The following is a 26876-nucleotide window of genomic DNA, read 5'->3' as shown; positions in this document are numbered from 1 at the left end:
AATCCTAGAAAAGTGTGCTCTTCCTAGTACCTATTATTTTCAAAACAAGTGGTAAGGCGCTTGTTTATCTATCAACATTCCTTCCACATCACAGGTAATGTGGGATCACATATGGGACAATATCACTAGATATAAAATACTCCCCTTAATACAGCAGTGCACATTTTGGATGATATATAGGACATTTTGGACTCCCATAAGATTACACAAATTGGGTATGATTGACTAGAACCCTTGTGGGCACTTTAAAGACTGTAGGAGACTTCAAACACCATATTGTCCACTGTAAATACATTTCTTCCTTCTGAGACCAGCTTAAGAGCATAAACTCTATCTTCCATACCATCCTGAATCTTAATTTTATGACGGTCACTTTGGGTCCTTCAACAATTGTTCCACATCCCCTCCTCAGCAAATGGGACTTTTATTTATTTGACCTGTTGCTTACAATTGGCATAAAAACTTTCCACACAGGTTGGTTGAACAATATTTTGCATCGTGCATGGAAGGCCTGGGTTTGTTCTGTAAGAAGTGCAGACAATGTAATGCACCCTGACAATTTTATTGTTTCTTCCTCTAGGTTCCTATAAAACAGTTTGAAAATATATCTACAAGCAGTCAAACCCCCATGCCTATTTAATTCTCATCAAAACTCAGGAAGTACCTTCTCTTGGGCCTAACCTCCAGTCCTGATAAATTTAGATCACAAATGCATCTTTATGAATTAATTTTCCCTTTTCTCTATATCGCCGCTTTTTATACTTCTCTTAGTTACCTCTATTCTCTCTAATGTTTCATCAATGTTATATCACTGACATATATATATAGTCAACTCCTATCAGTGTGCTACTGAATCCGGCCATGCATCATGTTTTCTTGTCTTATTTTGCTTTTGGATAAACTTCAATAAACAAATTACTGAAATAAAAAAAGAGAAGATTCCATCAGAAACAAAGCTCTTCAAAGACTCCTGCTGAACCGACTAGCTGCTTGTCATACCAAAATCTAAACAAGTGCAATATTACTCAGTTTAAAGTTAAGCAGAATCAGTGGACTACTGAGCCAGAGCAGACTGAGGGCTGCAATAATCAAACTCTTATCTGCATACTAGGCCTGAGGTCAGAGATCAGGTAACTGGGTGAAGGAGACAGGTCGCACACGTGCCCACAGAGCAGCCACAGGTTTTATGTAAGAAGAATCCCCACTGCCACATAATGGCATCAGGATTGATGGTATTTGGCATATAAATACAGGAGTATTCTCAAACAGGAATAGTACTGAGACTGGTGTTATTTTTCCAGGCATAACATTTATGAAGGCTATATTTATCTACAGTGGCACAAACATTTTTCTGCTTGCATCCAGTGTTTCATACCAGCACATAATATTCTGATCGGATGTAATTCTATTTGCAGATACAAAGAGAAAATGCTCCTGGACACTGTTACACAAATAGAGGTATCTGATATCTGTGAGACTGCCCCCGTCATAACTGCCCATAAAACATAATAGATAATAATGTGCTAAAAGAAAAGGGTACTTACCTTTGGTAATACTTTTTTTTCTGGTAGATTCTATAAATGCAGATTTCTCAGGTGCCAGACTGGAGCTGGACATTTTTTTTCCTTCAAATAATATGTTTGCATGCTGCTATGTGGTGCAGGGTGACTTCACAGCTACCTCGCACTGCCCTAGAAGTGAAAGAGTAAAGACACATATAGGCACCACTCCTACATGGGGACATATAACCTCCTACTGCCCCTCAGACGCAAATCGACTGAGCAAACTAAAGGTAAAAGTGAACTGAAATCTTACTCAGGACCTTTTAAGAGTGTGCAGATGTCCAACCCTAGATCAGGCAGGTGGGTGGATTATGGGGAATCTGCATTTAAAATATCCACCAGAATCTGCAGCACTATAATCTACAGATGGTTACAGAAACCATATTATCTTCCATTTGTAGCACATGTGGCTGTATATCACATAGGCACGGACAGTCATGGCCACTTTGGGAGTGCACACAGGCTCAGACTGCACTGGATGTGTCTGATTCACCATTAAATTTCTATGGGGAAGTGTTAGACTGGGGCAAAAGAAATCAGCAGAGCCATCCATGCTAGATTCACATGATAAAACAGTTTCTCCTTTGCATACTTTGATGGGACTCAGGGCATAGACTTTATTTTACGCTTTGTATAGAAAATAATTAAAGGGGTTGAAATGCATCAACATGATGTGACTGAAGCCCACCACCGTATGACAATGGACATAACTTTGCTACGGGGCATTGGTGAATTAAGAACTGATTAAAGAGAGTCCAGTAGAGTCATGTATTGGGTTAGTTTTAGATTGAACCAGTAGGAACTCAACACACTGGTCTTTAACAATTGATATTTTTACGCAACAACTTTGTATACATCAACTGTTGAATGTATATAGTTTTGTGAATAATGTATTATATTATTTGTGTCATTACTTACTGTCTTAATTAAATGTTACATGTGAAAGAAAAATGTTTTCTGTGATCACCACAGGTTGTATATATATCACATGCACAAGAATAGCACAGTAAAGTAATTGAGTAAAGAAGGATAAGAATGGGGATTGAGTATTTGTATGATGGTCCTTATTGATTAGGACACCTAATAAAGAAAAAAAATAACTTGCCATTACATGGGGTGATTCACAATTGACTTTTGAATTGCTCCGGTTACCCCTCAAATCATTCATATTTATCGCCAAGAGAGTTACCACATTTGTATATTACATATTTGTTATTTTTCTTGACTCTTGGTGGTTATCAAGAGAACCCCATGCTTGTTTTGGAGTAGATCACACACTCTGCATAGAGTGTAAATCAGTACACTCCCATAAAGCTGTGGCTAGCTAGCACATAATGTGGGTGTTTGAAATAAAAAGTGCTTGGTCAACCAGTGTCTCCTGACAGGTTTGAAAATCCACAGAAATGATGAGTGAATAGGTCTGTTAGTGACGATGTAGCAACTTCGCAGATACATATCTGTTATTGGTATATTCTCCAAGATACTGCACATAAAACAATAGTATTGTCTTATCTTTTATGTGTGGAGACTCTGCACTCATAAAGATACTACTCATAAAATACCTTTGTGAATAGCAAAGAATTCTAAACTTACACAAAAGTACAAGTTACATTTTCTGGCTCAGCGCCGAGAGTGTCTTCATTCTTGGTATTAGAAGGGAGGGAGCATTATGAGCCTCTTATTCCTCCAGTGGCTCCCGATTCAAGGTACATGCCTTCTGTGTCGACCAGGAGGTAATTTTAAAAAGATTGTGAGGATGCCTTTGTTCAGAGTAAGTAGAGGCTTATGAGAATTAATGAGTAATCTTTGTGAGGAACGTAAAATAATGGCCACCTGCATTACGTTTTTTAGCTATCCATTCACTAACTGATCTAGCTTACGCATGAGATAATTCTGATTCTGAAGAAAAAAATACCTACCTTTAGCAATTATATTCTGGTTGATGCTATATCTTCCTGCATATTCCTCACCATATGGGTGCCAGACTGGATTTGCACATCTTTCCTTTAGCAATAGCTCTCCAGCATTGCCACATGACTACAAACGTGCCTCTTGTCACCCAAGAAGTGACAACACCAGGCAATATACAGCAATACTTCTATGTTAGTGTCAGCGCCTTACTTTTCTCATACCCTAAAGGCTTAACAGCAGGTAATATAACAAAACAATTAAGAATAAAGTCACTTACATGTAATTGCAATTCTCCATCCATCACATGTTTGTGTCAACAAGCTATTACGTCCAGGGTGATTATAACACACAAGTAGTTAGGTCAAATTACAATAGAAGTGCATAAAATGTATTTGATTTAGTATACAACACACTTATTAGAAAATACCCAAAGCCCTACCAATCAATGAGCTTCACTTCCCCAGAAGCTACCATCACTAATATTTTCTATAGCACCAGGATAAAAGGAGGAAATACAGAACATCTCTGACTGGGAAGGAAGGAGAGTAGAAGAAAAATCTATGAAAGATATCAATGCTGAAGAACTCTAGTTACAGAAAAATAACGTTTTTCTTCTCCAGCACTGAATCTTTCATAGATTCACATACTTTAATCGGAATAGTGGGTAGTAGCAAACTAGTAATATAAAACATATTCAAATTGTATTCAACAATGTAAGATGATACAGTGATTAAACACAGTACAGGAAAGAAGAGGCTTATCTTTTAGAGAAAAAAAAAGATATTGAAAGATTGCTTGCCCCCCCGCTGAATCTCTAGATGCTTCAGTAACCAGGCAGCAGTTTTCACAAATATGTGGAGGCTCTTCAATGTCATCACTCTGCAGATGTCAACTAATGAAACACCAGTATAGAACTGCCACAGTTCATGTGGAATCAGCAGACACAGACATTTATAAGGGGCAACTAGCTTTGAAATGGCAGAAGGTAATAATGGAAGTGATATATCTAGTTATCTACTATCTGGAGATAGGCCACATTTTCTGTGCAGGGCCAAAGGCTCCAAACAATTGATCTGATCTTCTAAATGTTTTTGTTTGATACAGATCAAAACCTTAAACATTATTGTACATCTAATGAGTGAAGAGCAATTTCAGCTCTTTTAGATTTTGGAAAAAGACTTAAGTATCACAGGTTACTTCAAATGGAAATCTATTGGACCTTTGGAATTAATTTTGAGTTTGTTCACACAATAACCTTCTTCTGGAAGCACAAATATGCTGTCTAACAGTAAGAATAGATTTTACATACTCTCCTAGCTGACGTTAGGGAACTCTTTATCATATAATGTTTTATGACTTTATGTATTGGTTGAAAGGATGGTTATCAACTGAGCAAGAACAGTGTTAAATTCAACAATGACTATGGCGCTGGCATAGGACTGAATATGCTTTAATGATTGTTTGATGATTCTAGTGGCCAATAGGTAAGTAAAAATATTGAAATGGCTTGGCAATCTAAGGGGATATCTATTTGGAAGAATTACAATTATTCAAGAGCCATGCCGAGGAACTGAGCGACCCTTGACTGTGGTGAAGAATTTTGCCATTCTCTTTGGATAGAACATTGCTTCACCTGTCTAGATGAATGCAAGGGCTTCTGAGAAGTGGAAGAGATCAGTGACCCACTACTGGTGAATCCACACCTGAGTCACTGTGGCTTTAGTAAAGTAACAGGACCAGTGGCAGATTTCATGCTAGTTTCATAAACTGTCCAAATGAAGCTGTCTACAGGAGTGCCACAAACGATGATGTCATTGTCGTGGTTGTTCTTGAGGTTCTTACCGACCGAGGAACTGTTGATAATAAAGATGTAGTCCCAGTCAACAAAGCTGTTGGCAGCACATTGACAAAGAGAGGCACTGACAGTTTGGTCACCAAAAATGGTTTGAAGGTGGACCGTGAAGCAGTGACAACGGGCTGATTAGCTAATGGTTAGATGTTATGGTAGTGGAGGAGACTGTTGTCATCTGGATGGTTGTCAATGGCTTTGCTAAGAGATATTTTCATTTGTTTGAGCCACAGACTAAGCTTTGCTTGTCCTGTCTAGCTACATGTTAGACTTTTTTGTGGCTTTTGTTTGGGAGGTTCTCCAGTGGAGGTGGGGGCAAGTATTTGACAGATCTTGCAATATTAGACTATTTCCTCGTCAGATGTTTAGAAGATTTTTCTTTGGTTTAAAGTGTACATTCTCCCTTTAGGATGTATTTTTCAACATTTTCTTTTGCTGGAGACACCTGAGCAGATGACTTTCCAGTTCACTGGTGATCTTTGTTGAAAAGGCGGTGGCATATTCTGCAATCAGTGGTATTGTGTGTCAGATAGTGGCAATCTATGATTTTTGGACTGGGGATTCTCTGTGTAGAGTCTCTCACTGCCACAGGCTTCACACAGCATAAATAAATGTTTTTTTAAATAGATTGATCGACAGTCCAGGAACAATCACATTACAAGAGGAACTTCTCCAGGAAGTACATAGAAGCAACAGAAATTTGGTTGCTTCAGCACAGAGCACAGAAGAAGACCGCCTTTCACACAACATGTAGCAGAAAATGGGAGGTACTGTAGCCTGAGGAGGACTGGAGTTCAGAACACTTCTACTTCACTCTTTGGACAATGGCTCTTTTCTAATGAGGACAGTTGGATACTTATGAAAATGCTTTCAATGTATTTCAATAGTAATTTGACCTTACGTCTAATGTGTAATCACTGTGAGAGTCCCTGCTCAGTGACAGTAAATTATTCAAGTAGGGTGAATCTATGAAAGATTCAATGCTCAAGAACAGCCTAATACCTTGGAACCTTATTAGGAATTCCACTTTTTTTTTTAAACTAAAGGGAATAAGAAACAGTGTTGAGAAAACTGAATGAAGTTCCAGTATCCACCAACCATGTCATTACCAAAAACAAAGTAACTTTTTTCCTTCATGGGTCCTCCTTTGGAACACATTCATATGAGATTCATTACCTTATGAATGAGTTCCAAAGTAGTGCCCAGCTGGAGACTGAACTAAATAGTGCAGAGTAATCAAGGAAATGATGCAGTGTAGACATAGCATCATATACATCACTTCATGTCGGAGCTGTCAGACAATGCTTGATAAAGGGATTTAATGAAAACCAAGTGCCCGCCAATGAGGAGAGCAGTAGAAGACATCATGGCCAAAGTAAAGTGTACATGTAAGCCAACATCTAATACTTTGTTAGTGAAGGCACAGCAGATCTTAATATAAAGAGTGACCCAACGCAAAGTAGTATATTTGGTCATTGCTTTGGCTCTCTCAGATTCAATAAGTCTCACAAAAATGTGATCATCCACGCACACTGAACTCATCCAATCAGCATAGTAGTAGGCACTTCCCCTAGTGTTGAGCCCCTGAGCTCCTCCACTTTGAATATAATGAGGAGGGGGAAAGAAGGATGGAAGATGGACTGAACCATGTGGAAGACTGATGCACTGGCCTGCTCAATCTCCATTTGTGAAGACAAATCGTCTGAGAATTGAGGAGGACTTACCAATCCTGCTGTATAAACAGATTTAGTCTGTTTGGGAGAGTAAGTTGCAAAAGGACCATTTACCAAATCCTCCTCCCAAATCTCGGTTAATGAAAATCAGCATTACGCCATCCTCTCACACTTTGTTCAGAACCCTCAACATAAATGGAATCGTAGTGAACACAAGGAGGCATTGTGGCCATCTCACTCAGAAGGTATCTACCGAAGTACCAAGGGATGGGAAGTGCAGCGTCAAATGCATTTTCTCTTTACAGCTAAGGCAATGAGGTTTATGCAGGGAAACCTGACGTGGGAGAAGATCACATTTTTCACATCGGGTTATAGCGCCTGTAGGAGGCTGGCCTGACTTTTGGGGGTACCTTGTGGTACTTACACCTTGTGCCAGGTCCAGTTATCCCTTATTAGTAGAATAGAGGTGTTCTAGCAGCTTAGGCTGATAGAGGTAGCTATAGCAGAGCAGCTTAGGCTGAACTAGGAGACATGCAAAGCTCCTACTATACCACTTATATCATATAGCACTATATCATAAGAAAACACAATACTCAGAGTTACTAAAAATAAAGGTACTTTATTTTAGTGACAATATGCCAAAAGTATCTCAGAGGATCAACTCCCTTAGGAGGTAAGTAATATACACACAAACCAAAATCAGGTAAGTAACAGTTAGAAAAGTAGTGCAAACAATGTAGAACACAATAGAATGCAATAGGGATAAATAGGCCTGGGGCAACACAAACCATATACTCCAAAAGTGGAATGCGAACCACGAATGGACCCCAGGCCTAGTGTAATGTGTAGAGGGTAGCAGGGAGTGTAAGAAAACACGAAGGATGTCCAAGATACCCCACCCCAAGATCCTGAGAAGTAGGAGTAAAGTTACCCTACTACCCCAGAAAGACAGTAAAGGCGAGATAGGGGATTCTGCAAGTACAGCAACTGACTGAAAAACACTGAAGACGGATTCCTGGACCTGAGGACCTGTAAGGGAAGGAGACCAAGTCCAAGAGTAATGCAAGTGTCCGGGAGGGGGGGAGGGCAGGAGCACACTAAACACTGGATGAAGGTGCAAAAGGTGCCTCCGGATGGAAGAAGCCGAAGATTCTGCAACAACGGAAGGTGCCAGGAACTTCTCCTTTGGTCAGAAGATGTCCCACGGCGTGCTGAAGGATGCAGAGTTTTTTCCACGCAGAAAGACCGCAAACATGCCTTGCTAGCTGCAAGAGTCGCGGTTGAGGATTTTGGGTGCTGCAGGAAGGACCAGGAGGTCGCCCCTTGGAGGAGGAGACAGAGGGGGCGCTTAGCAACACAGAGAGCCCATGCAGGAGCAGGCAGCACCCGCAGAAGCACCTGAACAGGCACTTAGAAGATCTGAGGACAGCGGTCGACTCAGAGTCACAAAGGAGGGTCCCACGACGTCAGAATCCAACTCAGCGAGTTGGGCAATGCAGGACGGAGTGCTAGGGACCTGGGCTAGGCTGTGCACAAAGGAAGTCTTGCAAAAGTGCACAGAAGCCCGAGCAGCTGCAGTTCACGCAGTACACAGGATTACTGTCTGGCGTGGGGAGGCAAAGACTTACCTCCACCAAATTTGGACAGAAGGGCCACTGGACTGTCGGAGAGACTTGGACCCAGCTCCTGTGTTCCAGGGACCACGCTCGTCAGGATGAGAGAGGACCCAGAGGACCGGTGATGCAGAAGTTTGGTGCCTGCATTGGCAGGGGGAAGATTCTGTCGACCCACGGGAGATTTCTTCTTGGCTTCCAGTGCAGGGTGAAGGCAGACAGCCCTTAGAGCATGCACCACCAGGAAACAGTCAAGAAAGCCAGTAGGATGAGGCGCTATAATGTTGTTGGTAGTCTTCTTGCTACTTTGTTGTGGTTATGCAGGCGTCCTGGAGCAGTCAGCAGTCGATACTTGACAGAAGTCGAAGAGGGAAGTGCAGAGGAACTCTGGTGAGCTCTTGCATTCGTTATCTGGTGAGATGCCCACAAGAAAGACCCTAAATAGCCCACAGAGGAGGACTGGCTACTGAGAAAGGTAAGCACCTATCAGGAGGGGTCTCTGACGTCACCTGCTGGCACTGGCCACTCAGAGCTGTCCATTGTGCCCTCACACCTTTGCATCCAAGATGGCAGAGGTCTGGGACACACTGGAGGAGCTCTGGGCACCTCCCCTGGGAGGTGCTGGTCAGGGGAGTGGTCACTCCCATTTCCTTTGTCCAGTTTCGCGCCAGAGCAGGGCTGGGGGATCCCTGAACCGGTGTAAACTGGCTTATGCAGAGAGGGCACCATCTGTGCCCTTCAAAGCATTTCCAGAGGCCAGGAAAAGCTACTCCTCCCAGGCCCTCCACACCTATTTCCATAGGGAGAGGGTGTAACACCCTCTCTCAGAGGAAATCTCTTGTTCTGCCTTCCTTGGACCAGGCTGCCCAGGCCCCAGTGGGGCAGAAACCTGTCTGAGGGGTTGGTAGCAGCAGTAGCTGCAGTGGAGACCCCGGAAAGTTAGTTGGCAGTACCCAGGCTCTATGCTGGAGACCTGGGGATGCATGGCATTGTCCCCCCAATACCAGAATGGTATTGGGGTGACAATTCCACGATCCTAGACATGTTACATGGCCATGTTCGGAGTTACCATTGTGACGCTACATATAGGTATTGACCTATATGTAGTGCACACGTGTAATGGTGTCCCCGCACTCAAAGTCAGGGGGATTTGCCCTGAACAATGTGGGGGCACCTTGGCTAGTGCCTGGGTGCCCACACACTAAGTAACTTTGCACCTAACCTCCACCAAGTGAGGGTTAGACATATAGGTGACTTATAAGTTACTTATGTGCAGTGTAAAAGGGCTGTGAAATAATGTGGATGTTGTTTCACTCAGGCTGCAGTGGCAGTCCTGTGTAAGAATTGTCTGAGCTCACTATGGGGGGCAAAATCAATGCTGCAGCCCATAGGGATCTCCTGGAACCCCAATATCCTGGGTACCTAGGTACCATATACAAGGGAATTATAAGGGTGTTCCCGTGTGCCAATGAGAATTGCAAAAATTAGTCACTACCCTGCAGAGACAATTTTAAAAGCAGAGAGAGCATAAACACTGAGGTTCTGGTTTGCAGAGCCTCAGTGATACAGTTAGGCACCACACAGGGAACACATACAGGGCATACTTTATGAGCACTGGGGTCCTGACTAGCAGGATCCCAGTGACACATAGGCAAAAACAAACATACATACAGTAAAAATGGGGGTAACATGCCAGGCAAGATGGTACTTTCCTACAGTGCCCATTCATAATTCACCAGAGACAGGTGACTCACATTTCTGCATTCACAGTGAGAAGGCCTGTCAGGTGAGTTACCACAGGGAAATACCTGTCTGACAGCACACTGCTTGCCAGCACAGGGTCCATGAACTGGCTCTACTCTGTCAGTTCAGTTAATGTACAGTGTTAGGATTGTATGGAAGAACACACACAACATAGCACATGGTGGAGGTTAGAAACTCCTTGTGTGCTAAGGAGCTGCCATCAACTACAGCACACTGACATTCTGAGGAAGGATACTAACAGAGTCAGCAGCTTGACAAAGACAAAAGAGCAATACCAGAAATTGTTAGTGCTGGGACCTCGGTGTGGTATAACGCAGAGATGACACCTGAGAGCTGGGAGGATCAAAAGATGGAAACAGGTGTGCTTAAGATCTAGTGGCACTATGCAATCATGCTCGCCCATGGAACCGAAAAGCTGACTCTGGGACACCATTTCAATTTTCTGGCCCCCAACCTCCTTGAGAACAAGACGTAGAAAGAATAACATTGCATGCCCCTCTTTTCAGTGACACACTTGTATAGTTGTTTTTTGTTGCAAAGCCAAGAATTCCACTTCCATGACTGAGGCATGAACTCGGTTGTACTTTCTGGTGTATGAATGATGTTCAGGGGGACTAGCCATTAAGAAAGGGGAGGCCCTTGAGCACTGTGAGATCTGTGGTGACTGACTGCCTCAGGTTCAGAAAATGGGAGTGTGTCCCGGACTAGAAGCAGATGGTGAAGGCACATTAAATCACCTTTGAGGCAGCAGACCCAGAAAGAGAAAGGGGAAAGTAGAACTTTAATAGAAACACTGCTGAAGAATCTGAATAGATCAAGAGGATTGTAGCTACCAGGAATGCTAATCAATGGAATTGCTTTGAAAGCAACAGAACAGCTTGTGAAATTGTTAAACTTGGGTTGCAGCGATGCTTGCAGCGATGCATTCTTGAAGTGCTCTAAAGAGGAGTCTGCTTTCTCGTCAACAAGACTCATCATCAAATGGTTTGTCTATTAGGGCAGCACAGAAGTCTCTGGAAGATCCAATGGCACGCATCTAGGTATGCCTGTGTAAAGTAATTACTATAGCCATGAAGCTAAATAAGATTAATTATAAACTTGAGGTGTTCATTGCTCACTGAAGGAAAGCTACAGACTTCTGCTTGTAAGGCATGGCCAGGAATCAACACCAGTGCACCTATATAGGCTGGTGTTGTCACTTCCCATGCAGCAAAAACCGGACTGCTGTTACATAGCACTATCTGAAAATGTTTGAAAGCTATGGCTAAATAAATACACTTCTAGATCTAGTGTGGCCCCTGTGGACACTTATAAGGTGATTAATTTACAAGAAATATACATCAGAAACAAAAAATATTAGATGCAACTTAACATAGGATAAATAAAATCAATTGTACAGTGCAGAATCAGACTTTCATAGGATATACTGACTAAATAGAAGGGGTCCAGGTGATGGACATAAATGTAGCACTACATCCTCACTTACTTGTTGTGCATGATTCATTCTGTTGTTGGAAAAGCTGACCCTCTACTTTAGACAGCTGCTGCTGTAACGTTTCTATTGTCTTCCTGTGGTCTTCTTGCATGTGTCTTATTTGATCCCTGAAGTTGTTTCGAAGGGCTTCATTCTGAGCTGTCAACTGACTCAAAATCTGAGCATGCTCTGACTTCATAACCATGTTCTCAGACTGTACTGTGCAAAGCCTGGAATGAATTGGAAATCAAGGTAACTCTTACTATATAATGTATTTCAGAAGCTATAACAACCAGGAAACTATTGGATCTTGTAGGAGCTCAAAGATCATATAAAGTGCAATATGCAAAAACAAAGCCTCACTTCTCTCGAAGTTCTGCCTCTTTTGCCACCGTCTCCTGCAACATTTTATTATGTCTTTCCAGCAGAGTATCATGATCCACCTGCAAAGTCTGGAGTTCAGTTGTGTTGATTTGTAGATTATGTTGAGAATCCTGCAACTTGTGTTTTAGTTGTTCTAACATCATCTCCAAATGTTCTCTAAAATACAAAAGCCCCCAAAAAAGAGTATTAGCCAGTTTTAGTTATGTATATTAAACACACATTGTTTGAGTAAGTGATATACTTACAGCATCAGATTTCAGAACTCAATTCTACACATACAATACACTCGCTAAATTGCTCATCGAAGTAAGAACATTTTAAAAATGCACCCTGCAGAAAGCAAGTCGTTACGTTACCCACATGCCCTTATTTTTACTCCTCTTCATTTCAAGACCAAAGTTCATTCAAAAGTGTTCTTATAGAAGGCTACAGTGCAACAAGAATGTGACTACAGTGCAACAAGAATGTGGCATACTGAACTTGGAGATACCGAAAGACAGATAAGTGTAAACTAATCAGATTTTTTGTGTTCTTGACTAGGAGAAATATACCACAATTAGCACATTATCAATATCATAAATAAAGGCAGGCACACGTGGCCTTTTTCCTTCAGACTTTATATAGGTAATAAGTGACTAATGAATTCATATCAAGGGCTATGAGGGAAACCACTATTAGAATGACCAGAAGCAGATTCAGGCTCCATAAGGGTTAGGTTAACCACACAGAGAATAATTTTCAAAGGTTAGGAACGTTGCACTCCATCATAACAGTAATAACATGGGAGTGATCATAAGCCAGTATCAGGGAAGGAAATATGCTCCAACCACAGTACTTCTAACAAGTCACCCACAGAGTTGCGCAAATCATGCTGTAAGGCCATGAAGTCTCCTTTTCTATAGCATTTTTAATGTGAAAAGAAATATAAAATGGGAAACAGTACATTCATAGTGTTTATAAACACTGACAACCTCATTCATGAGGAGTGGAAGATATTTCTGGTCTTTAATTTATCAAAATGAATTCCCTGTAGATAATTTAGAACTCTGTATCGTAATCCATTGTTGATAAACTTTATTTTCTACATACAGCAAATACAAGAACATCTACATTACTAAACATGGTTTGGATGAGGAAGTGATTGTTCACATGCAGATGTGTGGAAAGAACACATAAACAGAACTGAAAGGGCTATCATCTTCAGTTTCTGATTTTCTCATTTCTTCTCAAATAAAGATATTAGGGAAATCATTGGTTAAACTGTATCTATGTCGATAATGATGAGTGGACAAGAGGGCCTCAGAAATATGTGGGTACTTTTTATTTATAAAGCATGAACCAAGCTCAAAGGTAACAGAGTGCTGTACAGTGTTAAAGGCAGTGATCCTATCAGTAGGTGATTAGCTGAGTTCTGAGAGTGGCTTCAGATCTATCCAAAATCAGGGTAGAGTTGGGGAAGTTATAATGGATATGGTGATGTTGTTCTAGATTCTGGATGCAACAATGGAGAAGGCATGCTAACTTCTTTTTTTTATTTTCTGTACTTTGTCTCCAGTCTGGTGTTGCCTTGGCTGCAGGTGTGCTGAGATCTACTGGAGGTGTTAAGCTTGTCAGCCAGATTGGAGGGTTTGCTGGTCGGAATGGGTTTATAGAGGCTGCATCTGGTTTTGAAGATGGTGTGATCAAGCAACAGGAGCCTGTGGAGTTCTAAATAGGTAGGAGTGACATGGACATATTTCTTCAGAAAATGATGAGGTGCTCTACGTCATGTTGGAGATAGCAGGGGAGCGAGGTACTATGGAAGGGAGGTGGGGTGGGATATGCGGTATGAAGTCTAAGGGGGTCATGTGTCACCATACAGATACACAAATATGAAGTCTTACACTGGCAGTTCTGAAGTCATTTTCTGAGATCAACAGTTCACTTTCTTTAGCAGAGATAGCGGGTACCAGTGTGTCTTAGTGTCCCAGGTTATGTGTTCCTTCAGTATGAGGTCTGTGTCCACAGTGAATGAGATTTACTTGTCACTGGGTGAATGTTGGAGTTCAAATAAGTCCAGGTTCATGCCACTGCTAAGTGTAAACCAGTGGCTACTTCTTAGCAAAAATAGGAATTCCATTTTCATTGGGCTTTGCATCTCATTGGTGTTGGATAGCCAACTCTGAATGAGGTGCATGCAGTGCTTGAGGCACTGGATATCCAGGGCAGAGGAACATTTCAAACTGAGCGATGTGGTATCAGTGAATGGGTGACTTTAGATTATGTCATATGGGATTAGAGTCCCAAAGATCTCCAGGTAGAGTTTGAAGAGCACAAAAGACAAGAAGAAACCCTGGGCAACTTTGCAGGTGGCAGGGTCCTGTAGATGCCCATTTAAACAAATGCATGTCAGGTGAATAGGTAGTCGGAGAACCAGTGAAATATGTTACATGTGAATCTCTCTGAAGACTTCAGGCTGTGGATGAAGGTGGGATGATCAACAATACTGAAGGCAGCTGAGTGGTCCAGCAATATTATGAGGTAGAGGTCATGTTTATTTGTGGTCAGGAGGGCGTTGTCTAGGATTTGGAAGGTGGGTCACTGTGATACTGGGGCCATTTTTTGTGGAATATCAACGTTAGTTCAACGTTCTCTATTAATTGGTTGTGGTCTAAATAGGACAGCCATATTATCAGCTTCCCAAGTTCCCTGGTCTCCGCTCCTTGCTCATCATTCCACGTCAATTATCTTATCATGAGTCAGTGTCTCTCATTCTTTTCACTCCGTAGGGTGAAGACTGTTGAATGGAGCTGAATGGAGCTATATGTTTCTGTTGTATCTTCATCTCCTGTTAGCAACTGAAACAGTTTCCAGGTCGTGTATCCTCCGAGGACTTTGGAATGGCAAATGTGTGATTTTGGTAATGCCTGAAACAGGAAGATGGCACATGCTGTGCACAACGGGAATTGAGGGGTAAAAAAGGGGTAAAAAAATGATAAGCAGATTGATAAGGTCCCAGTAATGAAAATGTCACTTACCCAGTGTACATCTGTTCGTGGCATCAGTCGCTGAAGATTCACGTGTTTTGCATAGCTCGCCATCTGGTGTTGGGTCGGAGTGTTACAAGTTGTTTTTCTTCGAAGAAGTCTTTCGAGTCACGGGACCGAGGGACTCCTCCTCTTTGTCTCCATTGCGCATGGGCGTCGACTCCATCTTCGATTGTTTTCCCCGCAGAGGGTGAGGAAGGAGTTGTGTGTGTTGGTAATAATGCCCATGCAATGGAGTGAATAAGTATGTACCTATTTAAGGTCTAAATAATATATTCACAAATGTACAACGTTGAAGTTAACTTCCAAACTGCTACAGGCTCCCGGGGAGGTGGGTGGGCACATGTGAATCTTCAGCGACTGATGCCACGAACAGATGTACACTGGGTAAGTGACATTTTCAGTTCGATGGCATCTGTCGCTGGAGATACACATGTTTTGCATAGACTAGTAAGCAGTTAACTCCCCAAAAGCGGTGGTTCAGCCTGTAGGAGTGGAAGTGGTTTGAAACAAGGTTCTTAGCACAGCTTGACCTACTGTGGCTTGTTGTGTAGATAACACGTCTACACAGTAGTGCTTGGTAAATGTGTGAGGCGTAGACCATGTGGCTGCCTTACATATTTCGTGCATTGGAATATTTCCTAGGAAGGCCATGGTAGCGCCTTTCTTTCTGGTTGAGTGTGCCTTTGGTGTAATGGGCAGTTGTCTTTTTGCTTTAAGGTAGCAGATTTGGATGCACTTAACTATCCATCTGGCTATACCTTGTTTTGATATTGGGTTTCCTGCATGAGGTTTTTGAAATGCAATAAATAGTTGTTTAGTCTTTCTGATGTTTTTTGTTCTGTCGATGTAATACATTAGTGCTCTTTTGACATCTAATGTATGTAGTGCCCTCGCAGCTACAGAATCTGGCTGTGGGAAGAACACTGGTAGTTCTACCGTTTGGTTTAGGTGGAACGGTGAAATAACCTTTGGTAAAAATTTTGGATTGGTTCTTAGGACTACTTTATTTTTGTGTATTTGGATAAAAGGTTCCTGTATTGTAAACGCTTGGATCTCGCTTACTCTCCGTAGAGATGTTATGGCGATGAGAAATGCAACTTTCCAGGTTAGAAATTGTATTTCGCAAGAGTGCATGGGTTCAAATGGTGGACCCATGAGTCTTGTTAATACAACGTTGAGGTTCCATGAAGGAACGGGTGGTGTTCTTGGTGGTATAATTGTTCTAAGTCCTTCCATAAATGCCTTAATGACAGGTATCCTAAATAATGAAGTTGAATGCGTAATCTGCAGGTATGCAGATATTGCTGCAAGGTGAATTTTAATGGAAGAGAAAGCCAGGTTTGATTTTTGTAAATACAGTAAGTAACCCACTACATCTTTTGGAGATGCGTGTAATGGTTGAATTTGATTTTGATGGCAGTAGCAAACAAACCTCTTCCATTTGCTTGCATAGCAGTGCCTAGTGGATGGTCTTCTAGTCTGTTTTATGACTTCCATACATTCTTGGGTAAGGTTTAAGTGTCCAAATTCTAGGATTTCAGGAGCCAGATTGCTAGATTGAGCGATGCTGGATCTGGATGCCTGATCTGTTGTTTGTTTTGTGTTAACAGGTCTGGTCTGTTGGGCAATTTGATGTGGGGTACTACTGATAGATCTAGCAGTGTTGTGTACCAGGATTGCCGTGCCCATGTTGGTGCTATCAGTATAAGTTTGAGTTTGTTTTGACTCAATTTGGTTACTAGATATGGAATCAGAGGGAGAGGGGGAAAAGCGTATGCAAATATCCCTGACCAGTTCATCCATAGGGCATTGCCTTGAGACTGCCTGTGTGGGTATCTGGATGCGAAGTTTTGGCATTTTGCGTTTTCCTTTGTTGCGAATAAGTCTATTTGAGGTGTTCCCCAAAGTTTGAAGTAAGTGTTTAGGATTTGGGGGTGAATTTCCCACTCGTGTACCTGCTGGTGATCTCGAGAGAGATTGTCTGCAAGTTGATTCTGGATCCCTGGAATAAATTGTGCTATTAGGCGAATGTGGTTGAGAATTGCCCATTGCAATATCTTTTGTGCTAGAAGGCACAGCTGTGTGGAGTGTGTCCCCCCCTGTTTGTTTAGATAATACATTGTTGTCATGTTGTCTGTTTTGACAAGAATGTATTTGTGAGTTATGATTGGTTGAAATGCTTTTAGCGCTTGGAAAACTGCTAGCAGTTCTAAATGATTTATATGCAGTTTTGTTTGATGTGCGTTCCATTGTCCTTGTATGCTGTGTTGATTGAGGTGTGCTCCCCACCCTGTCATAGAAGCATCTGTTGTTATTACGTAATGTGGCACTGGGTCTTGGAAAGGCCGCCCTTTGTTTAAATTTATACTGTTCCACCATAGAAGCGAGAGGTATGTTTGGCGGTCTATCAACACCAGATCTAAAAGGTGACCCTGTGCTTGTGACCATTGTGATGATAGGCACTGTTGTAAGGGCCTCATGTGCAGTCTCGCGTTCGGGACAATGGCTATGCATGAGGACATCATGCCTAGGAGTTGTAATATCATCTTTGCTTGTATTCTTTGTGTTGGATACATGCGTTGTATGATCTTGTGGAAATTTTTAATCCTCTGTGGACTTGGAGTGGCTAATCCTTTTGCTGTGTCTATTGTGGCTCCTAGGTATTGTTGTACCTTGCACGGTAGAATGTGTGATTTTGCATAGTTGATGGTGAAACCGAGTTTGTAGAGGTTTTGTATGACCTGATTTGTGTGGTGTAAGCACTTTGTCAGTGAGTTGGTCTTGATTAGCCAGTCGTCTAGATAAGGGAATACGTGTATTTGCTGCCTTCTGATGTGTGCAGCCACTACTGCTAGACATTTCGTAAAGACTCTTGGTGCGGTTGTTAAACCAAACGGCAAAACTTTAAATTGGTAATGTATTCCTTTGAATACAAACCTTAGATATTTTCTGTGCGACGGATGTATTGGTATGTGGAAATACGCGTCCTTGAGATCTAAGGTCGTCATGTAGTCGTGTTGCTTTAGCAATGGTAACACTTCTTGTAGCGTGACCATGTGAAAGTGTTCTGATTTGATGTAGGTGTTTAGTGTTCTGAGGTCTAGGATTGGTCTCAGTGTTTTGTCTTTTTTTGGTATTAGAAAGTACAGTGAGTAAACCCCTGTATTCTTTTGTGTTTTTGGTACCAATTCTATTGCGTTCTTTTGCAGTAAAGCTTGGACTTCTATTTCTAGGAGGTCTGAATGTTGTTTTGATATATTCTGTGTCTTTGGTGGTGTGTTTGGAGGGATATGTAGAAATTCTATGCAATAACCATGTTGGATAATTGCTAAGACCCAAGTGTCTGTTGTTATTTTCTCCCACGCTTGGTAATATTGACTTATTCTTCCCCCCACTGGTGTTGTGTGGAGGGGATGGGTGACGTGTGAATCTCTGTTTACTTGCAGGTGTTTTGGGGCTTTGAAATTTTCCCCTGTTTCTAGGGAATTGTCCTCCCCTGTATTGGCCCCGAAATCCTCCCCTTTGGTACTGTCCCTGATAGGTGGACGGTGTTGCATGTGAGGTGCTGGCTTGTGTGCTTCGACCCCGAAACCCCCCTCTATATGTTGTCTTGCGGAAGGTGCTGAAAGTGCCTCTGCTCTGCGGGGAGTAGAGTGCGCCCATGGCTTTTGCAGTGTCTGTATCCTTTTTAAGCTTCTCGATTGCAGTGTCCACTTCAAGTCCGAACAGTTGTTTCTCATTGAATGGCATGTTGAGCACTGCCTGCTGTATCTCTGGTTTAAAACCAGAGGTTCGTAGCCACGCGTGCCTTCTTATAGTTACTGCCGTATTAATTGTTCTTGCCGCTGTGTCCGCTGCATCCATGGAGGAGCGTATTTGGTTATTTGAAATGTTCTGCCCCTCCTCAACAACCTGTTTCGCCCTCTTTTGTAGATCCTTGGGTAGATGCTCAATGAGGTGTTGCATCTCATCCCAGTGGGCTCTATCATAGCGCGCAAGAAGCGCCTGAGAGTTAGCGATGCGCCACTGGTTTGCAGCTTGTACTGCGACTTTCTTCCCGGCTGCATCGAACTTGCGGCTCTCTTTATCAGGGGGTGGTGCATCACCTGATGTGTGAGAGTTAGCTCTCTTTCGAGCTGCTCCCACCACGACCGAATCTGGTTGCAGTTGTGAGGTGATGAAAACAGGATCTGTTGGAGGTGCTTTATATTTCTTTTCCACCCTTGGTGTTATAGCTCTACTCTTGACTGGTTCTTTGAATATTTCCTTTGCGTGCCTAAGCATTCCTGGGAGCATAGGCAGGCTTTGGTAGGAGCTATGGGTGGAGGAGAGGGTGTTGAACAGGAAGTCATCCTCGACCGGTTCAGAGTGCATGGACACGTTGTGGAACTCTGCTGCCCTACCTACCACTTGTGAATAAGCGGTGGTGTCCTCTGGTGGTGAGGGCTTTGAAGGGTACGTTTCTGGACTGTTATCTGACACTGGTGCGTCGTATAAGTCCCAGGCGTCTTGGTCTTGGTCATCTTGGCTCATGGTGGTGTGAGCCGGGGAATGTGACGGAGATTGTGCCGGTGAAATGTGTGTTACAGGTGGAGGAGAAGGTGGCGGAGTTACCTTTTTCACCAGTTTTGTTTGTGGTGCTTGTTCCTGTTGAAACTCAAGCCTCCTTTTTCTTCTGATAGGAGGAAGGGTGCTTATCTTCCCCGTTCCACTTTGTATAAAAATCCGTCTTTGAGTATGGTCCACTTCGGTGGATTGTAACTCTTCTTCAAATGTATGCCTTTTCATTTGAGTGGACATTGATTGCTCCTCTGAATAGGAACCTTTAGTTGGCTCAGTTGTGGGTCTTTTCGGTACCGAAACTATATCCGCGCTCTTTTTCGGCTCCGAGGCCACCTTTTTCTTTTTCGGAGTCGAGATCTCTCGGCGCCGATCCTCATCGGTGCCGCTGTCTATGCGTCGAGCAGTTTCGGCTCCGCTATCTCGGCGTCGATCTCTGTCTGCAGCACTATCTCGGTCCCGAGATGGCTGGGTGCCTGTGTCTCGACCGGAGTCGGACGATCTCGGCACTTTTTCGGCCTTTTTCTGTGCCGATGGTCGGTCACCGACTTTATGGGTTGAGCCATGGCCTGCCGGCAGTGGCGTCCCCTGGGCCTTGTCACCTTTCTTGTGTGCTATTTTCGACGTCTTACTCACTGTTTCGTGTTCGTCGAATTCGTCCGAGTCTGTCTCATGGATCGAGAAAGCTCCTTCTTGCTCCTCGAACTCTCGGTGTCCTGTCGGCGTGGACGCCATCTGAAGTCTTCTGGCTCGTCGGTCACGGAGTGTTTTTCGGGACCGGAACGCACGACAGGCCTCACAGGTTTCTTCTCTGTGCTCGGGCGACAAGCACAGGTTACAGACCGAATGTTGGTCTGTATATGGGTATTTGTTGTGGCATCTAGGGCAGAATCGGAACGGGGTCCGTTCCATCAGCCTCGACGTTACACGCGGTCGGGCCGACCAGGCCCCGAAGGGGGATGGAAAATACCCCAAAGGGTTTCTGGAATTCTTCCCGATTCGGTGTCGATTCTATCTAATCCCGATACCGAACGAAACAATACCGACGTATTTTTCCGAAGTTCTAACTGTTTTTACGTCCCGAAACACGGAGCGAAAAGGAACACGTCCGAACCCGATGGCGGAAAAAAAACAATCGAAGATGGAGTCGACGCCCATGCGCAATGGAGACAAAGAGGAGGAGTCCCTCGGTCCCGTGACTCGAAAGACTTCTTCGAAGAAAAACAACTTGTAACACTCCGACCCAACACCAGATGGCGAGCTATGCAAAACATGTGTATCTCCAGCGACAGATGCCATCGAACATACAATTTTCAGCTGGCATGGACTAGCAAGAATTAATTTACTAGGACTTGATAGAATTCGTGAAGAATAAAATCTAAAATCATAATGGTGAACTCAGCGGAGAAACTGCCTAAGAAGCTACAAAGCTGTAGAGCAGGAGGCAACTCTCTTAAAAACTGACACAAAAGGGATGGGTATGCAGGACAGATTGAATAGTAGACATTTTGGGGCAGTGCTGTGTGTGGTATTACGTTTTACAGGTCAACTTTTGTGTTCTGGACCCATTGAGTATTGCAAGATTTTAGCTAGCCATTGGCAGTAGTCATTTGCATTTTTCCCTCTCAACTCAATGTCCTAAAAAAAAGTTAAGTACCATCCACTATGAAGATAGCTAGGTGCGTACGACTAGGATTCTGAGACTATACTGTAAGTTCTCAGAGTACTGTATTTACCTTTCTTGTTTGACAGCCTCATTCTCAATTTGAGAGGATGATTTATTTTTTTGCTGTTTAAAAACGTTATGAACCCGTACTTTGTAGCTTTCAAATTCAGCACTAACAGCTGCTTGATCTGCCTGTAAAAAAAAGAGAAAACATTAGCAACATTCAGCTTGTTTATGAAGCTGCATGAGGATCTGAAAGCATTCAAATGAAGAGATAAAGACGGCACATTAACTTTATTCAAAGACTTATTGTAGTTTAGAGTATAAATAACAATACAAAATTTTACTTAACACACATCTGTAGGGAAGTACCCTCGTTTTGGCATGTTACCCCCAATTTCTGCCTGATGTCAGTGTGTTTTTGACTGTGTCACTGGGTACCTGATAGTCAGGACCCCAGTGCTTATGGTTTATGGCCTGCCTGTCAGTGTGTTTCACTGTTTTCTAAATTGTAACTGGATTGTAATCAGAACTCCATTGCTCATGCTCTCCCGGTTTCTAAAATTGCCACTGCATACTAGTGACTCAGTATTTCACTCCAAACTGACATACTGGACCCCCCTTATAAGTCCCTAGTATATGGTACATAGGTACCCAGGGCATTGGGGTCCCAGGGGATTCTTATGGGCTGCAGCATTTCTTTTGCCACCCATAAGGAGCCCATACAAAGTCTTCTACAGGACTGGCATTGCAGCCTGTGTGAAATAGTGCGTGCACTATTTCACAGCCATTTTCACTGCACCAGGTCACTTATAAGTCACCTATATATCAGGTCTTCCAACCCTGAAGGCTGGATGCAAGGTAACTTTGTGTGAGGGCACCCCTGCACTAGCAGAGGTGCTCCCACTTCGTCCAGGCCCATTTTCCCGGACTTTGTGAGTGCAGGGACGCCATTTTAAGTGTGCACTGTACAAAGGTCAATACCTATGCACAGCTTCACAATGGTAACTCCGAATATGGCCATGTAAGGTGTCTTACAACTGGGAATTGTACCCCAATACTGATTCCAGTATTGGTTGCACAATCCCATGCACTCCGGGGGCTACACAATGGACCCCCAGTACTGCCTCCTCACAGACAGGCTTCTGCCCTCCTGGGGGTTAAGCATCTCAATCCCAGAAAGGCAGAACAATGCATTTCATTTAGGAGACTGGTATTACACCCTCTACCTTTGGAAACAGGTGTTACAGGCATGGGAGGGGTATCTTCCCAGAGCCTCTGGCAATGCTTTAAAGGGCACAGATGGTGCCTTCCTTGCATAATCCAGTCTACACTGGTTCATGGACCTTAAGTCCCTTCTCTGGTGCGAAACTGGACAAAGGAAAGGGGAGTGACCACTACCCTGTCCATCACCACCTCAGGGGTGGTACCCAGAGCTCCTCCAGAGTGTCCCTGGGTTCTGCCATCTTGCTTTCAGGATGGTCAGAGAACTCTGGGAGCATCTGAGTGGCCAGTGCCAGCAGGTGACGTCAGAGACCCCTCCTGATAGGTGCTTACCTGGTTAGGTGACCAATCCCCCTCTTAAGGCTATTTGGGGTCTCTCCTCTGGGTGTTTCTTCAGATTCGGATTGCAAGACTCCAGCAGGAATCCTCTGCATCCTTTACTCCATCTTCTACCAACGGATCAACCACTGACTGCTCCAGGAACTCTACAAAACTGCAACAAAGAAGCAAAGATGACCTGCAACATTGTATCTTCAGCTCCTGTCAGCAACTGCAACAGGTCATGATAGATGGTGGTGTCATATGGGGGGAGAGGGTTTAGCAGGATACAGATCCGGGTCTGTATCGGCAGGTGCTTCTGCATCATATGATTCCCATGGGTTGTTGTCAGAAGGATAACTAGTCTTCCTCTTCCCCTTCCTCCATGTAAGAATGAATGGAACCCTTTGGAGAGTATGGTGAGAGCAACAGGTGAAGGCGGTGGTAAGTGTGTGTGTGATGCACAGCAGGGGCTGGTGGTGGGCTGAGGTGCACCGGGCTTGTGGTCTTTTCTGCCTTCTTTCTATGCTCTGGTGCTGGGATCGCCAAAGCTTCTTCAAAGCTCTATTGTCTTTTGTCTGGCTGTGCACTGGTATGAGGAGGTCTTGTAATAACAGAACCAGTGTCCAGAGGTATCATTATGTGTTTTTGCTTGGAATCTATCTCCTCTTGCATCCGCTGAAGGACAGATTCTAGAGGCTGGGGAATGTGTGCTTATTTGCTGAAAGTGTAGGATTTCAGCTCCAATGCTGAAGCTTTCATTGCCTGTGTTTTTGATGCAGAGGGCTTCGGGTCTGAAGCTGGAACTTTAAGTGCTGAGGTGGAGTTGTGTTTTGACGTTGAGGGTCTTTGCTCCGAAGGTCAGCTCTACTCCGATGGTTGAGGACCTGGTTCCTGAATGTGCAGCTTGTGCTGTTTTTTGCCGCTGAGGCTGGGTGTGTCTGATGCAGCCAGTCGATGACGACCATGGCTCTAGGCAGTAGTTGGCCAATGGTGGAATTTGGCAGGTCTGAGGTAGGCGGGCGACCCCTCGTGGTGGTCTGCTGGGTTTGGGGTCGAGGTGGAGGAGGCACCGTACTCACGGCTTGACCTGTGTGAGATCCTGCATCTCTAGTTCATAACCGGAGCTGTTGTCGGGAGAGAAGATGCCCTCATCTGCAGTCGATGCTTGGGCCTGTGCCTCCTCTTGAATGTCCTTGGCTCCGAAGAGGTTCAGTGTATCTTTGATGTTGCGGCAAGACCTGTTGAAGCATCAAGCTTGACAGTCACTCAGAGTCTTCTTGGACTGAAAGGTCCTGCAGGCTTTGCAGGTAGCCTCCTTGTGTTAAGGGCAGAGGCACAAGTTACGCACATGGTTGAGATTGGTGCGTGGGTACTTGGCATGGCAGCGAGGACAGAAGCAGAAGGGCATCCGTTCCATCACCTGGTGGACATGGAGCAGAGGGAAAATCGAAGATGAGAAGTTTGCTCCAAAGGGCGAAGGCCCATGACGGTCGTGGCCGACTCAAGTTGCCCGATGCAGTCAACGTTGATGAACAGTAGGAGCCAGAGAAAAGCTGTGATCAAGAACAATAGCGACATTAAAGCCTAAGAAAGGATAAAAGACAAGGGTGTTGAACCAGAGCAGAGGTATTTTAAAAGAACACTGGCCCCTACGAAAAACATACCGAATTTAGAATTCACACACAATTGCTATCAACACAAATGAGCCCCTCAGACAGTATAATGCTCTCTTCATCAATATTTTGATTAATCTCCTGGGATAACCCCTAGCAAGGAGTTTCTGAGATAATTTCTCTGGTTCCATAAAAAATCATGTTTAACCCATGCAATTCCTCCTAATTCTTAAACACTGGGAGTAAGGAAGAGAGCCCAATCCTCTAAGTTACTCAGTCCCGCAGTCTTCAGATTTTGAGTTGCGACATGCATTGATAGTTGAATTTTTCTGTCACTTGCTAGTAATTGCCTGAGGTTCTCAAGGAAAGGTCATCCCCATTTTCCTTGACATGACCCACTATATTTTTTTGATTATCCATTTTCTAAATATGATATTGTGATTGTGACAATTATGTGTATTCTAAATTCAGTAGGCCATTTGAAGGGACCAGTGTTCCTTTCAAATAGCTCATACCCATTGCTCCTATGCACCCTAGAGGTCCCTTGTTTGTTTGTACCATAGAACCGAAGCAGAAGATCACATTGAGCCAGATGGCGGAAGAAAACAGTCTAACAACAGAGTCATGGACAATGCCCCTTGCCAGGAGGAGGAGGAGTCATTCTACCTTGTGACTCAAAAGACTTTCTTCAAAGAAAAACTACTTGCACACATCTAAGCCCAACACTAGATAGCAGGATTATGGTAAGCATGTGCATCTACAGCCACATATGCCTCAAAAAATAATGTTACAATTAAGTCAGCAGTTCCCAACAGTGCGCTGCAGCACCCCAGTGCGCCATCAAAACTAGTCGTGACTTGTGACTGTAAACAAGGCAACTGCAAGCATGGAGAAGGCTGGCTGCAGAGAGAGCAGGTAAAAGCTGAACGTGAAAGCCTAGCACCATCCCTATCACAAATATATTAAAAAAAATGTACTTGAAAAGTGATGTCATTTCAGCACTTTTCAGAGCATTTTTTCATATGTATTTGTAGCTCTTGAGATGTTTGTTAAAAAGGACACAAAGCATTTTAATGCAAATAGAAAAATATCAACGTATTGGGCGAGGGAGGGTCAGGGACCCAGTCACAAATCTTAGAAACTCGTTTTCTTTAAATCGCTTTTTACATCCCCTCTGCCATTTCCTCTGTGAAGGAGTGGAATTAAAAGGGCAGTTGAAAGGTTTGCTGCACCTTGGCGATAGGTCATTAATTATTTCATTTGCACTTAAGCAAACCCAATGATCTTTGGCAAGTTTTGAGGAGTGGCTTTGTCGAAAAATTACACGTCAAGGAGGATCTTGCAACTGGCAGCTGAGACGCACCTGTAATGATGGGCCCGAAAGCAGAGCTAGCGGGGAGGCCTGAGCAGAGTTCACTCAGTCAGTGTGCCCAGGGACAGCTCGGCTCACAGGAGGTGAGGGTCAAGCTGGAGCAAGGGGAGGGGTCCAGAGTAAAGCACAGTACACCACAGCTAGGCATCCTTCAATTGGGAGCTGCCCCCTCTTTCAATCTTAACGTTCCCACCTTCTACACAAAAGGCTCGTTTTCAAATAAAAAAAAAAAAAGCAGCAGTGTTGTCAACATTCTCCCTACTAAAGGGGAGCTTGCTCTTATTTTTTTTCACCCTTACCCATATGAAATACACCTCTAATAATAATATTTCACAGTGCACGTTGCATAGCACTTCTGCCATTTATAAACACAGGTATTCTTAGCATCCACTGTAACTGTACATAGGAAAGGATGAAAGGCTGAGGCAGCCTTGTTGAGGTTGAAACGTGTTACTTGCAGATCATCGGTTTTTATCTCACTGGGCTATCCGGCTGCTGCGCTCTGCGCATTGGAAGTCACCAAGTACATACAATTCTCATTATTCCACAAAACAACATCCTCACGGGACCCCCAGACTATACATGTTACATAATCTTGAAGGGCAATGCTGTGCACATAATTCAAACCTAGAGATAGAGCCCGGTTGTTAATATTTATGGTTATATTATCAGAGAAATGTTGCAAAGCTCAGATACATTTTTCTTGCTGTCCGAAATGTTTGATTTCACGTTAGTTCAATATAGATTCTCCCATGTTGAGCGCACACATGGCCCCCTTGGTAACGATTCGCCTACGTTTGAGTGGCAAAATTGGATCAGCTGTGCAATCCTCCTTGCAATAGTCTTCTTTGATACTGCCTT

General features: G+C 43.5%; 1 protein-coding gene across 2 annotated transcripts in view; it reads right to left on the bottom strand.

The window, feature by feature from the left end:
• Positions 1 to 26876, bottom strand: part of GCC2 (GRIP and coiled-coil domain containing 2) — a 418679-nt gene that overhangs the window by 78650 nt on the left and 313153 nt on the right. For both annotated transcript variants that reach the window (XM_069204470.1, XM_069204471.1), the window contains exons 17-19: positions 21556 to 21677; positions 12210 to 12386; positions 11859 to 12076 (exon numbers count right to left, since the gene is read on the bottom strand). In XM_069204470.1, the coding sequence (XP_069060571.1) occupies positions 11859 to 12076; positions 12210 to 12386; positions 21556 to 21677 (517 nt within the window). The remainder of the gene's footprint in view (positions 1 to 11858; positions 12077 to 12209; positions 12387 to 21555; positions 21678 to 26876) is intronic.

The sequence above is a fragment of the Pleurodeles waltl genome, chromosome 8 (assembly GCF_031143425.1).
Source record: "Pleurodeles waltl isolate 20211129_DDA chromosome 8, aPleWal1.hap1.20221129, whole genome shotgun sequence".
NCBI lineage: Eukaryota > Metazoa > Chordata > Amphibia > Caudata > Salamandridae > Pleurodeles > Pleurodeles waltl.
The sequence above is the reverse complement of the archived record's forward strand: the minus strand, read 5'-3'. Positions and strand labels throughout refer to the sequence as shown.